We start from the raw sequence: 12,678 nt of genomic DNA, 5'->3' as shown, positions 1-12,678 counted from the left end.
GAGAGAGAGAGAGAGAGAGAGAGAGAGAGAGAGAGAGAGAGAGAGAGAGAGCATAAATTATGCAAAATGAGAGATCATGGTTTAAAAAATTCTTAATTGAAATAATAAAATAATAAACGTACATATATCAATAATACAATCAGTACTGCGTCAATGTTCTTTTGAGAAATTGCTTGTGAGAAAATTGACGCGCGCGTTACATTTAAAACAATTAATTATCGAACTAAATAAGATAGAAAGACATATATAAGAGAAGTATATGTAATAAAAATACATCTCTCGAATACGTCTTAATGTGATGCGATTGTTTACGACATGTATTTATACAGAACACTATGTTTCACACGTTCAATCACTTTTAGTTCAATCACAATGAAAAAAGGCCATACTTCTCAGACGAGCCACTGCATTAGATACACAATTATTGTCATTAAAAAGCCATTTGCGACAGTTGTCGTTGTTCCGTTACAGAGGTCCCCGTGACAGAGACACATGTACACTTTTTTGTAATTCCACACGGTATAGGCGCATCTCTCCTCGTTGTCGTCGGGACCTCGTTGAAAGCATAATCTTTGCGTGGCGATACCATATTCTGTATAACACACAATATAACACGTTCCATAGGTTTTGCAGAATATTTTTCCAAGTTTTATATATAAAATAATAAAATATTGAATTATATACATTTATACATAATATTATATGAATAAATAATTACATTTATATTTAATTGTGTAAAAGCTTCTCTTCTGTTATATTCAATCAATAATTTTATCAATAATGTAATAATAATATGTATACTTTTGAAAAACAACAGGTTCTTACAAAAATTTTTATATCTTTTTATTATAAGAGAATAAAAACATTTTCATGCACAGAATAGAAAAAATGGAATAAAAGCCAGATAACTCACCGTTGTTCAAATTTTGACTTTCAATTATTTTTCCGCACCATCCCGAGACACATGGAACAGCGTCTACTCCCTTTTCGACTGCAATTTGCGTAGAATTCATAGTGAAAGGATCCTTACACGAGCCGAGTTCTCCTCTCGATCTACAGCTTACGCATCTTCGAAGAATGCCTGTAACAATACGACGAATGAAACTGTCACTTTTTTATCTGCTTTGTCGTTCGATTGCTATTACATTTGCGTTGCACAATAGAAATAACAAGTTATTATTACGTATTAAAAGTTTTGTTTTCTAGAATTTCTCTACTCTCTTGTCTATGATTCACGTACAATACATTGAAAATTAACACTATGACACTCGACTTAATTTGATAATTTTGTTAATTAAATTTTGTGTACACTATAAAAATATTTTTTTATATTTTACATAGAAATATCGCGGATATATCGTGACCAAATTTCTGAGAAAGTCGTAAACTAGTTGAGAAAGTTCCTCGTGACTCGTGAGATACCGAAAACTCACCAACGCTCTCTTGAAATGTGATTATGCAGAATAGTGCGAGTATCGCCTGAACGCTTGCACGAAATTTCATCCTACTTGATTTCTAATGTCGGTTCAGTCTTCTTATAAAATGACTTCGGTAACTCGCTAATGACTGTAAACAAGAAACCGGGAGCTACGATGAGACACAGCCATTTTGGAACTAAACTATCTGTGGACAGACACGTACGTACGCCTCGTAACTGTCTCTACCAGTTCCCCCTTTCACTTTACTTTAAGGTCATCGTATGCCAAGGAAGATCGGATCAAAGGAACGCGAAGGAAATAGCCGCACGAGGAGTGTTTTCAACCGGCCTTTGTCACGCACAATGTTAATGAGATAACATCATCGTGGCAATAATAAAGATACTTAGAAATACGTAACTGTATAAAAAGGAGAATGAAAAGCAGATGATGAGTAGAAGCGTGCGTTTTATGGCATTATTTCTAAAACAAAAAAAATTAGTTTACGTACAAATACTAAAGATGTACTAGAGATGTATTTTCGCGTCAACATGTTTGTAACTTCGAATATCGAATTTATTCAATTTCTTTTCCAAAAGGATCATTCTGCGATAAAGACAGAAATTTATCTTTTCGTCGACAAACTCTCACCACACCTGCGCAATAGCAGATCGAAGTCAAGAAGATTATAACTCCCAGGTAGCCCAAATGCCGAAAAAAAGCTGTATTGATAATGTAACTTATGTAGATTGTCATTTTATATATTTTTAAATAACTGCGTCACACACACAAACGCGTAACCGACCTTGTGTGAGAAAGCGAGTTTTAGATACGACGACAATTTTCAAACGCATCATGTTAACGTCATCCACGTAACAGGTGTAATTACCTTGTTCCTCTTTAGACACATCTATAAAGAAAATTATATATCCAAGAGATCGCATGCAATCTTATTTCTCGTAAACCGTAAAATCCAATATAAATTACCCGTTAAATAAAGTGTCGAGAAGGTGTCTATCACTATTCGCGCCACCTCATCTTTTTTACGAAATGATCGACCGGTTCCCGGTCGCAAAGTGAGTTTGTCCTTCTTCCAAATTACTTGCGACGCTGTGCTCGATCTGCACACAAGTATTTCATTTTTATTTGAAACATATGCGTTTTTCGGTGAAAAAACTCGGAAAATGGATCACTTAGATTAAATAATACGAGAAAGATTCAGCAGTATCGAATTTTACTCCGGACACGCTACGGCGAGATGCGCGCCCTCGGCGAGAACGTATCTCTTCGCGTATCGGAACTTTTCACCTTTCTTCCGTTTCCTCGCGAGTGGACATTTTTTGCAAGATTCTCTCAAGACGAACTCTGGCAACGATCGCACGGCACGGCTGATGCTGGGAAATTCGGTTTGAAGCAAGATGGATCTAAGAACGTAACAACACCAAGCTCTATTACCTGCGAAAACAATGATTGACATAAGATGCACCGATCGAGAGTTATACTTGCAAGGAAGTTTCGGAGATATTCGGAAAAAACGTATAACAAGAGAATCGTTTCTCTGTGCCATTGTCTAGAACAATTAAAATAATAATAATATTACAATATTATATAATTTAAGATATACTATAATTTTTGAGAAAAGTTAACAATATATATCACTTGCCGAGTTTATGTTGCGCTTCAATCTGCAATAACCTCTGCTGGTCTTAATGCCGCGATAATACACACATTGCTTGCACGGACCCCAGGGACCCCATTCGGATATCACTTGAAGAATCACTCCTTCTTCGCGAATCCTAGCTAAGTCCATCATTTGCGAGACCTGGTGAAAAAAGTTTATTTCCTTGAAAAATCGTAGTTTACAAAAATTTACGTTTAGTTCATCACGAGGTACGTAATGTATAACGCAAATTTGTTAGCTCACCGCAAATCTCATGGTAACGGGTAACAAATACGTTTCGTGATATTTCTCCCATTCAGTTATGTTTCCCTCTTCAACAAATTCGCCGCCGATATCTTTGAGAATTGCTATTTTGGGAAAAGAAGCGAAACAATTCGATTGCAATATAATAAAAAATAAAATTAAAAATGAAATACGTCGTATATGTATATTACGTTCGATTCTGTAGTTGTATTTGTTTTCTTCCTCTTGTCCGTCTTTCCCGTGACATCGATAGATGCCGGCGTCGGTGACCGACGAGAAGTTTTTGATCACCAGACCAAACTCCGGCGTTGTGTAAACTCTGCTGTACGAAACGTTGTTGTTCGTATCCAACTCGACTTCTTTCTCCGATGTTTCTCGATATCGGTCTTGATAGTACCAGATTTTCGATTCGGACTCGTCGCGCTCGTTGCTTTTTTTTTTTTTTTCGGGAAAAATCGAGTTTCCGTCCGACAATACGTTGAAACGTGCATTTTCCACATGTGTGTGTTCCACACAACAAAATGCCATAACAATTAAATATAATTAGCAATATTTTTTATTTACAATTCCGCAGTAATATTTTACAACTCTGTTATTTATAGTTTTAAAATAAATAAACAAAAATTATTTTAATTGCACTCCTGGTTCGACTCCTGGCCGAGGAGTTTTTTTCGCAATATAAATTTAATTTCAATTAGGGGGGTATTTGGGATTTCTCATATAAGAGATGCAAGTATAGCATCCAATATAAATTTTAGAATTGTTAATTTAATTCGAATTTTACGTGTAAAAATTTACATGTGAACACGTATATATGGACATATATACACGTATAATTTCCGCACAACACCTAGCGAATGGCTCCAATGACCGAATATATATTTATTAGTTTAGAAACTACAGAGCCGGAAAAGATTCTTTAATTGTTTAATTGCACAAATTAAGTTTCCATACGTTTCTATACTTTTATTATATTCACATATAAATTTTTCTTACCAGTAACGACATGCTAATATAACAGTTGTTCGATTCTCCGCACTTACGAGCAAATACTCGTCGTTTTCCTCGGACGTAATCAATCTATCTCTATCTCTGCAATACTTATTAACATTTACAAGCGTGCCATCAGTAGCTATGCAATTTGCAAATGTAAAAGACGCTACTGTAATCCAAATAAAATACATAATCAGAGTCAGATTATGTGCCACACGAGTTTATATACAACTGCAACAAATAAATAGAAAATATTAGATAACTAATAAAATCTCTTCGGATGAACATTCAAACCCATAACCTAATCCCTATCGTAACTTTCTTTCTACGCAACGCGTTAATAAATGGCGCGAAAAGAAAATTCGAAGGTGATTCCGCGCGAGCGGCGACTTCTGTGAACGCGGAACGGGAGAACCGGATACGGTCACGCGAGACAGCGGACCGACGAATCACGAAACGGAAATACATACCCATGATGCATCACTGATGTCAACATGGCGGACATGGTTGAAAGTGAGTAAACTTTGAGTTATTTTCGATAAAATTACATGACGAACGACTACAGTGGCGGTCAAAAATCGGGCTCGACAGAATTCGCGTTCCCGATGTACCGATTCGGCGGGACGCGCGCCGTCGTTCGTGTCTGCGACGATTGCAATCGCTGTTTGAACGGTGATCGAGAGCGGATCGGGTTTAAAATTTCAAAAATGACCAACATACGATTCAAGCGGGATGGCCGTGATGTTTGGCCTGGCGATGCTTCGCATCGCAACCGATGGCGAGATATTCGCGTTTCGCGTCATGATGAATCGACCCGCGGTGATTGCGCGATTCCAAATCTCACACTCGCTCGGTTGTTTCACCCGCGCAAATTGTTTACTATTTAGAGTTTGGTTATGTTACGCACTGCCGTCGCACGAATATGGAATATCGTACGCGATTGACGCTCGTGCATCGCTTCAAATCGCTCGCAATCGTCTTACGGATGATTTTGCGCTTTTTGAATTTGTCCCCGCACGGCGTGGAACTGTCCTTGTGAGGAAATAAAAACACATCTGTTTTGCTCTCATCGTGATATTTTGTATTTTTATTTTTATTTTTTTTTTTAATCTACGATAAGATTGTATAAAACTCTCTAATGACGTATATTGAAGTTTAACATGCTTATTTACGTATAATTTTTTAAGTTTTGTGGCAATATGAATTTTTGTGTTTTGCCCCTGAATGTTAGTTCCCATTCTAGTGATATTTTATATTGTTATATACTTGAATTATTTTGTTTTTAGTTTACCACTAGAATAGAAAGTCAAAAATATTTGAATTCTAAGAAAATTATTTTACGTTAATTTGTATGTACACACATGCATCAGATCCAAATAAATTTATCTCAGGTGAATCTACTGCAGAAACGTTGCTATCTATAAAAAATGGTGGATATCCCTTGGTTGATGAGATTAAAACGGAAGTGACAGATGACGATACAATAGAAATGGATGAGCCTAATTCCAATCATTCAATGGATACAGAGGATTGTGAACCAATACCAGAATTGGGACCCGCAGCACTGGGTCTACAAAGGGTAGGATCTCAACCACCTGCCAAGCCTACTCCTCCCACACAGCCAGTGCAGGTTCTAAATCGAAGAGGAATGCCAGCAAGAATCAGGAAGAAGAACAAGTTATTCTACGATGACATATTGATCAATCACCCACATCATAGGTAAATTTCTTTTTTATTATTGTTTTTTTTTCTATAAATAAATTTGTAATTAGTATATGAATTTAAACTTACACGAACGTTATATTAAATGTATAATGTACAATAGAGTTTATATCCGTAGAATCAAGAAAGATTCGAACGATACAAAACAGTCTCCTAAAAAGATATTGCGATCATCACCAATGAAAAGACAGACCAAGATATCAACAGAACCGAAAAAAAATACAGCTATATCTTCACCAGCACGAACAACTCCTGTGACTACTCCGATGGAACAAGAGAAAGAACCTGAGGACACAAAGCATCCCATCATACCATCGGACAATAAAATAGAAGAAAGAAATGGAATGAAACTGAGAAATATGTTAAAACTACCAAAGGCACATAAATGGATTTGTTACGAGTTCTTCTACAGCAATATCGACAAGTATACAAATAACGTTAAATATCACAAGTATACTAAAAAAAATTGTCAATCTTACATACATTTTTCACGATCTTTTGTATTTCTGTTACAGAGTGTTGTTTGAAGGCGATAATGACTTCATGGTGTGCTTAAAAGAATCGTTTCCGCAATTGAAAACTCGCAATCTCACTCGTGTGGAATGGTGTAAAATCAGGAGAATGATGGGCAAACCACGTAGGTGTTCCCAGTCGTTCTTTGAAGAGGAAAGACGCGAGTTGGAGAGGAAAAGACAGAAGATACGATTGCTACAACAGAGAAAAACAGCGGATATAAGTCACTTCAAGGATCTGCCACCTGAAATACCGCTGCAATTGGTAATCGGTACAAAAGTCACGGCGAGATTGAGAAAACCTCAGGACGGTCTCTATACAGGCAGCATCGATGGCGTCGATACTAGCAACAACACTTACAGAATTACATTTGCAAAGCCTGGACTTGGAACGCACAGTGTCCCCGATTACGAAGTTTTAGTAAGTTATCTTGGTCTTCTCAGTGTTTATCAAATGTTTATCAAGTTTACGCTCGTTTTAATATAAAATTTTGCTTCGTCCAGTCAAACGAAATACCAGAAACCATAAGCGTCGCATCGTTCGCCAAGAAATTCCGGCCACAGACTCTACGGTACATAGCATCGCCACCGTACACGATGAAGTTGTCCCCGCGATCGATGAAGCTGTCGAACGACCCTTTGATATCCAACGCTTCTATGTGCATACCAAAGAAACCACAGATTGGTGGCACACTGAATGGTTATCCGTTGAAGTTACTCGAACTTATGGTAAAGGTGAACAAAATATTAACATCGAAGAAGACCAAAATCAAGAAATTAAGGGAAATGAATGGCGAGGCTGAGAAAAAGCGCTCTTTCGGAGAATCATTTTCTCCTGATTTCGAAAGAAGATACGCAGGGTAAACTTAGCTATTTAAGTCAAACATTACTATTTAGAAAATTTATAGTATGCACATTATTTGAGAGATACTCAATATGTAATAAATCCAAGTTCTTATAATCGTTTTTCTTTTTTAGAATTGTTGTTGAATTAGAAAGAATGAACGGAGCTCTTCAAGATTTTTTGAACGACATACAAGAGTTGTGTCAGGAAATGGCACCCGAGCCCAGCGTAGCGGCTATGCTGGCACCGTCGCATCTTCGAGAAAAGTGTCGGCAGGAGGCGGCGGATTTGGTTGCTAGAAATAACATGCTAAACGATAGAGCGCCTGGGAAAATGAATCAACTAGTAACGGATCTGACTGCGTTGATGTTACAAGTAAAGGTAAAGCAAATCGATATAATGGATATAAAAATTCACTTTATGTGGATTCTTGATATACTTGAGACTATTGTTTTTTTGTACCGCAGAGCTTGTCAGATTCCGATCAAAATGCGTACGAACTGAAGGTGTTACAAGGTACCATGGAACAGATTAGATCGAAGCTCACTCCGCAAAATCAACAAGTATTTCAGAACTGCGTGGAAATTCACATGCAGCACATTCAGCTGGGCCTAGGGCAGATGGGTGCTTTAACGCCGTTTATGGCTCAAAGAACCTGAAAAGAAGACGAAAGTACTATCGTATAAGTGTTCTCACACAGATATATAATTGACGAACGATGAAGACGGTCACGATTTTTTATACGATATATAAAAAACTAACTTTATTTTCTCATCGTGTATAGTTCACATTATCACGTAAATCATGTCTCTAAGGAATACAATAGAGTTTAAGCAGTTTATGTGTTAGTTTTGTATATATCACGGGATATATACATGTATATATATCTCCGAATTTTTCTCTTGTGTTCTCTTCTTGATTTCGTAGTATATATTCGTAAAAATATTTGAGACAAAATCGGTATATTGTTAAATATTAAACGTTAGACACCTAAGAGAATGTTCATGTTTCAGATTTTTACATGCTAGGTGTATAATTCTATTATAAGCATAACACAAACTACAATCGATTCTGTAATGTAACAGTACAATGTGCTAATATATATATATATAGTGAAAAAATTAAATTTATTCAAATATAAAGAAATTGGCTAGTGTAATTGTGGTGAGTTTATATAAATAATATATATAATAATATAATATAATTTGCGTGTGTGTATCAAGACAAGTGCAAACGTAACTTAAGAATTTAATTCACTTATGAGAGGTTTAATAATTGCACAAATTGAACATTTTTTAAATGATTACGTCTGGAAAGTCACTTGACACTAGTTATTTTTTATCTTTAGGTCATTATATTCTCCTTATTAGTCATTTATATTTCTCCTTATACATATATTTATATAGTATATAATCCAAAGAAAATATACTTTTTATCAACAAAAAGAAAGGAGAACTTTGAAGTAAAAAACATCGCTAAAAATATATCTACGTAATGTATAATAAATGTACAAGAAAACTGATAGTAAAAGATTGATAATTTATAATGCTCTGCAAATCGTAAACTGATAATGTATCTCCTTATTCCGAATTTTTATCAATTATTAAATGTTCTAAATAATGCACACACTTTTACTTTTCAATATAAGTTACATCAAATGTGTTCAATACAACATATATTTTTACGTGGCGTATGTGCAATGTTTATATTCTTTTATTCTTATTATTTCTCAAAAATAATGATTTATATAATTTTTTTATAGATCAAAACATCTAGTATTTTTTTTCCATAAAAAGATCAACATGACAAATATTGAATAAATTTCGTGTGTATGTAATTACGACTCTACCACTTCAAGTTAATTTTAGCACAGACAGTATATTCTATATTTATGTAACCTATTCTACATTTACGTATCTTTACTATGTACATACATCTTTGCAATGTATCCTTATTACAGCTTATTGATTACAGTAACATTGTTTTATTTCGAAGTGTCACGTATAAACAAACTGAGACATTTCAAATTTAATTAAATCGTACCTCTCTTATCAGACGAATCTAATAAGAAAGTAACGTTAATTACACTTTTTTGTACAAATGGTTTTATATGAGATAACACACTTTACGATAGACTCCTGACACAAGAACATCCGACGATAAAAATTTTGTCTAACACTTAAGTTTGTCTTTCACCGCGTTACGATGCAAGCGTGTATGATGTAATGGCTGTGTCTGCGCAAGCTTAAACAATGCTGCCAAGGGAGTCAATATTTTGATTTTTTCATAAGATCTTCATTTCTCTAATCTCAACAAATCTTTTCAATTCGCTTATGTCAAGAATCTACTGTGATCGTGTTCCAAAATTTATTGCCAGTACTAAGAATGTATAATATACGTAATGTGAACTATAGACTTTTAGTGCTGACAATAAAATATCGGAACGCAGCCTGCGTGTTATCAACCAAGACTTTATCGGAAGAGCTTCTCTAGATCTTCTTTACCTCAAATTATTCATGATTGTGTTGAAATATCATGTTTTTTTTTCTGATCGTCATGAGTTTTGTCAGAATAAATAAGGTTCAAGAGCAAGACTCTTATAGTAGTTAATAACGATGAGGAAATATGTCTGCAGAACTTTGCACATTTACAAGTATATATATATATATATATATTTAATTTATCGTTTATTTTTTATGTTTATTCAATGTTTCAAGTAGTTCGTCCGCAGCCTCACTAGTTTTCACTCTCAACAACACTGGAACTGGCGGCGGCGTTGAATCGGGCAACGGCAGGCAGACCAACATTATCGTGTTCTTATTCATAAGCTTAGTTGGAATGCTTGAAGTCAACAACGTGTTGAGTAATAAGTTACCCAGAGAAGTGTCGGCGCGTACTATTAATTGCATCTTTCCGTTCGGAGTCGGTTTCAAATACAACATCCCGACACCTCTATCGCTATAATTGCCATCTTTCTTCACAAAGACCTTACATCTGAATAAGAAGAAACACGCGTTATCATGTGCATAAAATTCAATGTTTATCATTTTATAATGATAAAAGAAAATTAACAAAACATACCTTTGTTCGTAAATAGCACCTTCTTCAGTTACCGGCTTGAAGTCAGGTTTCGGCGGTTCTTCATCGTCATCATCTTTGTTTTCACTCTCCCCTTTGTCCTCGGAATCTTGTACCTCTGATTTGACCGATTGAGGAGCAAATGTGAATGGCTTCGCACTGATTAATTGTAAAAATACATATACATATATGTGTCGACCTTAATAAATAGCACGAAGCATCGTAAAAAAAATTAAACGGAAAGATTACCCTCCAAAACTAAATCCAGCAGTCACATTGTTGGTGGAACTCTGTCCAAAGCTGAAAGTGGAAATCGGAAAGGTGGGAGCTACCGGCTTTGTTTTAGGCTTCCCTTCCTCCTCGTCCGGTTTTTTGTCCTCCGAAACAGAAGGTTTGTTTAAAAATGGATTACTTTCCACATTTGCGTTGCCAAAAATATTTTTACTAGCGACGTTCGATTCTGTGTTTCCGAAAATAGATTTATTTTTCTCAGTAGTATTATCTGTACTACTGCCAAATACAAACTTTTGTTGTTCTGAATTACCAAATATTGATTTGGTACTCGCAACATTGGAGAATATTGATTTCTCCGGCGGTTTGAAATCCGCTGCTGGGGTTGAAACAGCAGTCTTTATATTGGCGAGCGAGTTACCGAACGGAGAACTGTCAGGTTTGTTTTTGTTCGTATCTTTCTTGTCGTCGTTTGTCGCGGTTTGTGCTGCGAGTTCCGAAGCATGCGGGGTCTGAGGTTTAGCGCTTTCCTCTTTTGACGTGATCTCCTTCAAATATTTCTCGTAATCTCTAAATATCGGAGTTAATATGCAATACGGATTCTTATCTACGTGAACCTTTATCCATGAGGCTACACTTTCATTCAGTCCTTTCAGTTTTGCGTAATAACTCGAAGAGTGAGTCTTTGTTTTTTCATTTTCTTCCTCTTTTGTCGGTGGTTTTTTGCTTGTACTTGTGCTCGATATTACTTCTACATCAACAATATCATCATCTTTGTCTTTGTCAGTTTTCGAGATCTTAGAAGCACCATTGGTTGCAATATTCTTACTGCCTGTGTACGAACTGGTCATTAGTGCAGAAGTACTCGTGCTGGTGCTCGTATTAGCTAGAAAACTAAATGGAGACGTATTTGTTACAGGAGTAGTTTTGAAACCTGTAAATGTTCCAAATGCACTCTTAGTGGCTCCTTCCTGAAATTTATCAAATCGATTGGCAATAAAACTGAAGGATAGGATATACATATGTGTGTATGTGTGTGTTCTGCTTATATTTAGAAGTTTAAAAAATATCTAATATTTACTTACATCATTACTTTGTGGCAACCGACGTCTGGCTGTTTTAAAGACTCTTTTCTCAAGTACATCATTAGATGCTTTTACAAATGTGCCCACTTCCTCTGGTTCATGTTCTTCGTTCCAGTTGTCATGATTCAAATCTGTTGTTGCTGATCTTTTAGCCGACATTTCTGTTACCTGTTATACTTTTTGTGTACAAAGAAAGAAGTTGCACATTAACAACGTATTACACGACAAAATATTAATTTATATACATACATAAATACACGTATGTTTATACACAAAAAGCTCAACGTTTTAAATGTTCGGTACAATTGAATTTTTCAAATAAATAAGATCAATATTATGTTTATTACTCACATACAATCAAAAACAATATAATTAATAAATTATAACACGCACTTTCGACGAACGAAACGGTAATGTCGGAGCAGGTTATGTGTCTCGAATAATAATCTCAAGTTATCCAATCACACCTCACGTTCAGTCAGAAATTTATCGCGGGATGTCGTTTAATTCTTGCAACGATCGAGCAAAACTCAGGAACGAGAAACGCCATATAATCTCGCGGCCGCGCGAACAACGAATAACATCGATTTTTTACATAGCCCTTACCTCTGAAATCGAACAAATTGAAACAAGTTTGCCGCGGCATTCGGCAAACAGCGGCAAATCTCATATGCGGATCTTTCGGGCAGGGATTAGGGCAGTGTTCCGATATTGGAGAGGCTGTACGCGCATGCGCGACGAATTCCGAGAGAATCCAGTAACGTATCTATGAAGATGCGCGGTAGTTTTAGCGGGAGGCTAGCTAAAGGGAGATAACTTAAATATAACTTTTTTATTTGTTATAACATATTTTATTTTTATATATAAAACTTGG

At 35.8% G+C, this 12,678-nt stretch overlaps 3 protein-coding genes across 12 annotated transcripts; 1 reads left to right on the top strand and 2 right to left on the bottom strand.

The window, feature by feature from the left end:
* Positions 1-63: 63 nt before the first annotated feature.
* LOC109855564 lies at positions 64-5,135 on the bottom strand. Of its 5 annotated transcripts, XR_002250319.1 has the most exons (11): positions 5,053-5,132; positions 4,336-4,563; positions 3,531-3,769; positions 3,340-3,443; positions 3,079-3,237; positions 2,918-2,985; positions 2,654-2,839; positions 2,403-2,536; positions 2,221-2,325; positions 1,927-2,137; positions 1,517-1,835 (listed from the first exon to the last, which is right to left on the bottom strand). XR_002250319.1 is itself a non-coding variant. In XM_020429976.1 (10 exons), exons 2-10 carry the CDS (start codon positions 4,521-4,523, stop codon positions 393-395), a joined length of 1,446 nt encoding a protein of 481 aa, XP_020285565.1. In that variant the 5' UTR covers positions 4,524-4,563; positions 5,053-5,135; the 3' UTR covers positions 64-392. The 5 variants fall into 5 exon arrangements, 4 of the variants coding, with proteins under 4 accessions (XP_020285565.1, XP_020285566.1, XP_020285569.1 ...); XM_020429976.1 differs by lacking the exons at positions 1,517-1,835; positions 1,927-2,137; positions 2,221-2,325 and adding exons at positions 64-592; positions 914-1,081 and having other exon boundaries at positions 5,053-5,135; XM_020429977.1 differs by lacking the exons at positions 1,517-1,835; positions 1,927-2,137; positions 2,221-2,325; positions 5,053-5,132 and adding exons at positions 64-592; positions 914-1,081; positions 4,803-4,850.
* LOC109855562 (protein lin-9 homolog) lies at positions 4,775-8,814 on the top strand. Of its 4 annotated transcripts, none has more exons than XM_020429973.1 (7): positions 4,775-4,845; positions 5,724-6,051; positions 6,173-6,478; positions 6,570-6,987; positions 7,071-7,426; positions 7,545-7,791; positions 7,878-8,814. In XM_020429973.1, exons 1-7 carry the CDS (start codon positions 4,827-4,829, stop codon positions 8,067-8,069), a joined length of 1,866 nt encoding a protein of 621 aa, XP_020285562.1. In that variant the 5' UTR covers positions 4,775-4,826; the 3' UTR covers positions 8,070-8,814. The 4 variants fall into 4 exon arrangements, with proteins under 4 accessions (XP_020285562.1, XP_020285561.1, XP_020285563.1 ...); XM_020429972.1 differs by having other exon boundaries at positions 6,158-6,478; XM_020429974.1 differs by having other exon boundaries at positions 4,822-4,845; positions 5,739-6,051; positions 6,158-6,478.
* Positions 8,815-9,948: 1,134 nt separating this feature from the next.
* LOC109855565 (nuclear pore complex protein Nup50) lies at positions 9,949-12,490 on the bottom strand. Of its 3 annotated transcripts, none has more exons than XM_020429981.1 (5): positions 12,411-12,490; positions 11,805-11,980; positions 10,738-11,690; positions 10,492-10,647; positions 9,949-10,404 (listed from the first exon to the last, which is right to left on the bottom strand). In XM_020429981.1, exons 2-5 carry the CDS (start codon positions 11,961-11,963, stop codon positions 10,098-10,100), a joined length of 1,575 nt encoding a protein of 524 aa, XP_020285570.1. In that variant the 5' UTR covers positions 11,964-11,980; positions 12,411-12,490; the 3' UTR covers positions 9,949-10,097. The 3 variants fall into 3 exon arrangements, with proteins under 3 accessions (XP_020285570.1, XP_020285571.1, XP_020285572.1); XM_020429982.1 differs by lacking the exon at positions 12,411-12,490 and adding an exon at positions 12,156-12,400; XM_020429983.1 differs by lacking the exon at positions 12,411-12,490 and adding an exon at positions 12,198-12,400.
* Positions 12,491-12,678: the final 188 nt, after the last annotated feature.

Source organism: Pseudomyrmex gracilis, unplaced genomic scaffold, assembly GCF_002006095.1.
Source record: "Pseudomyrmex gracilis isolate BER0280 unplaced genomic scaffold, ASM200609v1 scaffold_92, whole genome shotgun sequence".
Taxonomy (NCBI): domain Eukaryota; kingdom Metazoa; phylum Arthropoda; class Insecta; order Hymenoptera; family Formicidae; genus Pseudomyrmex; species Pseudomyrmex gracilis.
This window is presented reverse-complemented; position numbering and strand designations above follow the sequence as displayed.

Coding starts and splice junctions, on each gene's coding strand:
- LOC109855562 (XM_020429972.1), top strand. Junction 6,479..6,569: donor TTCTACAGCAATATCGACAA/GTATACAAATAA, acceptor TTTCTGTTACAG/AGTGTTGTTTGAAGGCGATA. Junction 7,427..7,544: donor TTCGAAAGAAGATACGCAGG/GTAAACTTAGCT, acceptor TTTCTTTTTTAG/AATTGTTGTTGAATTAGAAA.
- LOC109855564 (XM_020429976.1), bottom strand. CDS start 4,523: ATGTATTTTATTTGGATTACAGTAGCGTCTTTTACATTTGCAAATTGC. Junction 3,444..3,530: donor ATACAACTACAGAATCGAAC/GTAATATACATA, acceptor TTCCCAAAATAG/CAATTCTCAAAGATATCGGC. Junction 3,238..3,339: donor CCGTTACCATGAGATTTGCG/GTGAGCTAACAA, acceptor TTTTTTCACCAG/GTCTCGCAAATGATGGACTT.
- LOC109855565 (XM_020429981.1), bottom strand. CDS start 11,963: ATGTCGGCTAAAAGATCAGCAACAACAGATTTGAATCATGACAACTGG. Junction 10,648..10,737: donor GCTGGATTTAGTTTTGGAGG/GTAATCTTTCCG, acceptor ACAATTAATCAG/TGCGAAGCCATTCACATTTG. Junction 10,405..10,491: donor GGTGCTATTTACGAACAAAG/GTATGTTTTGTT, acceptor CTTCTTATTCAG/ATGTAAGGTCTTTGTGAAGA.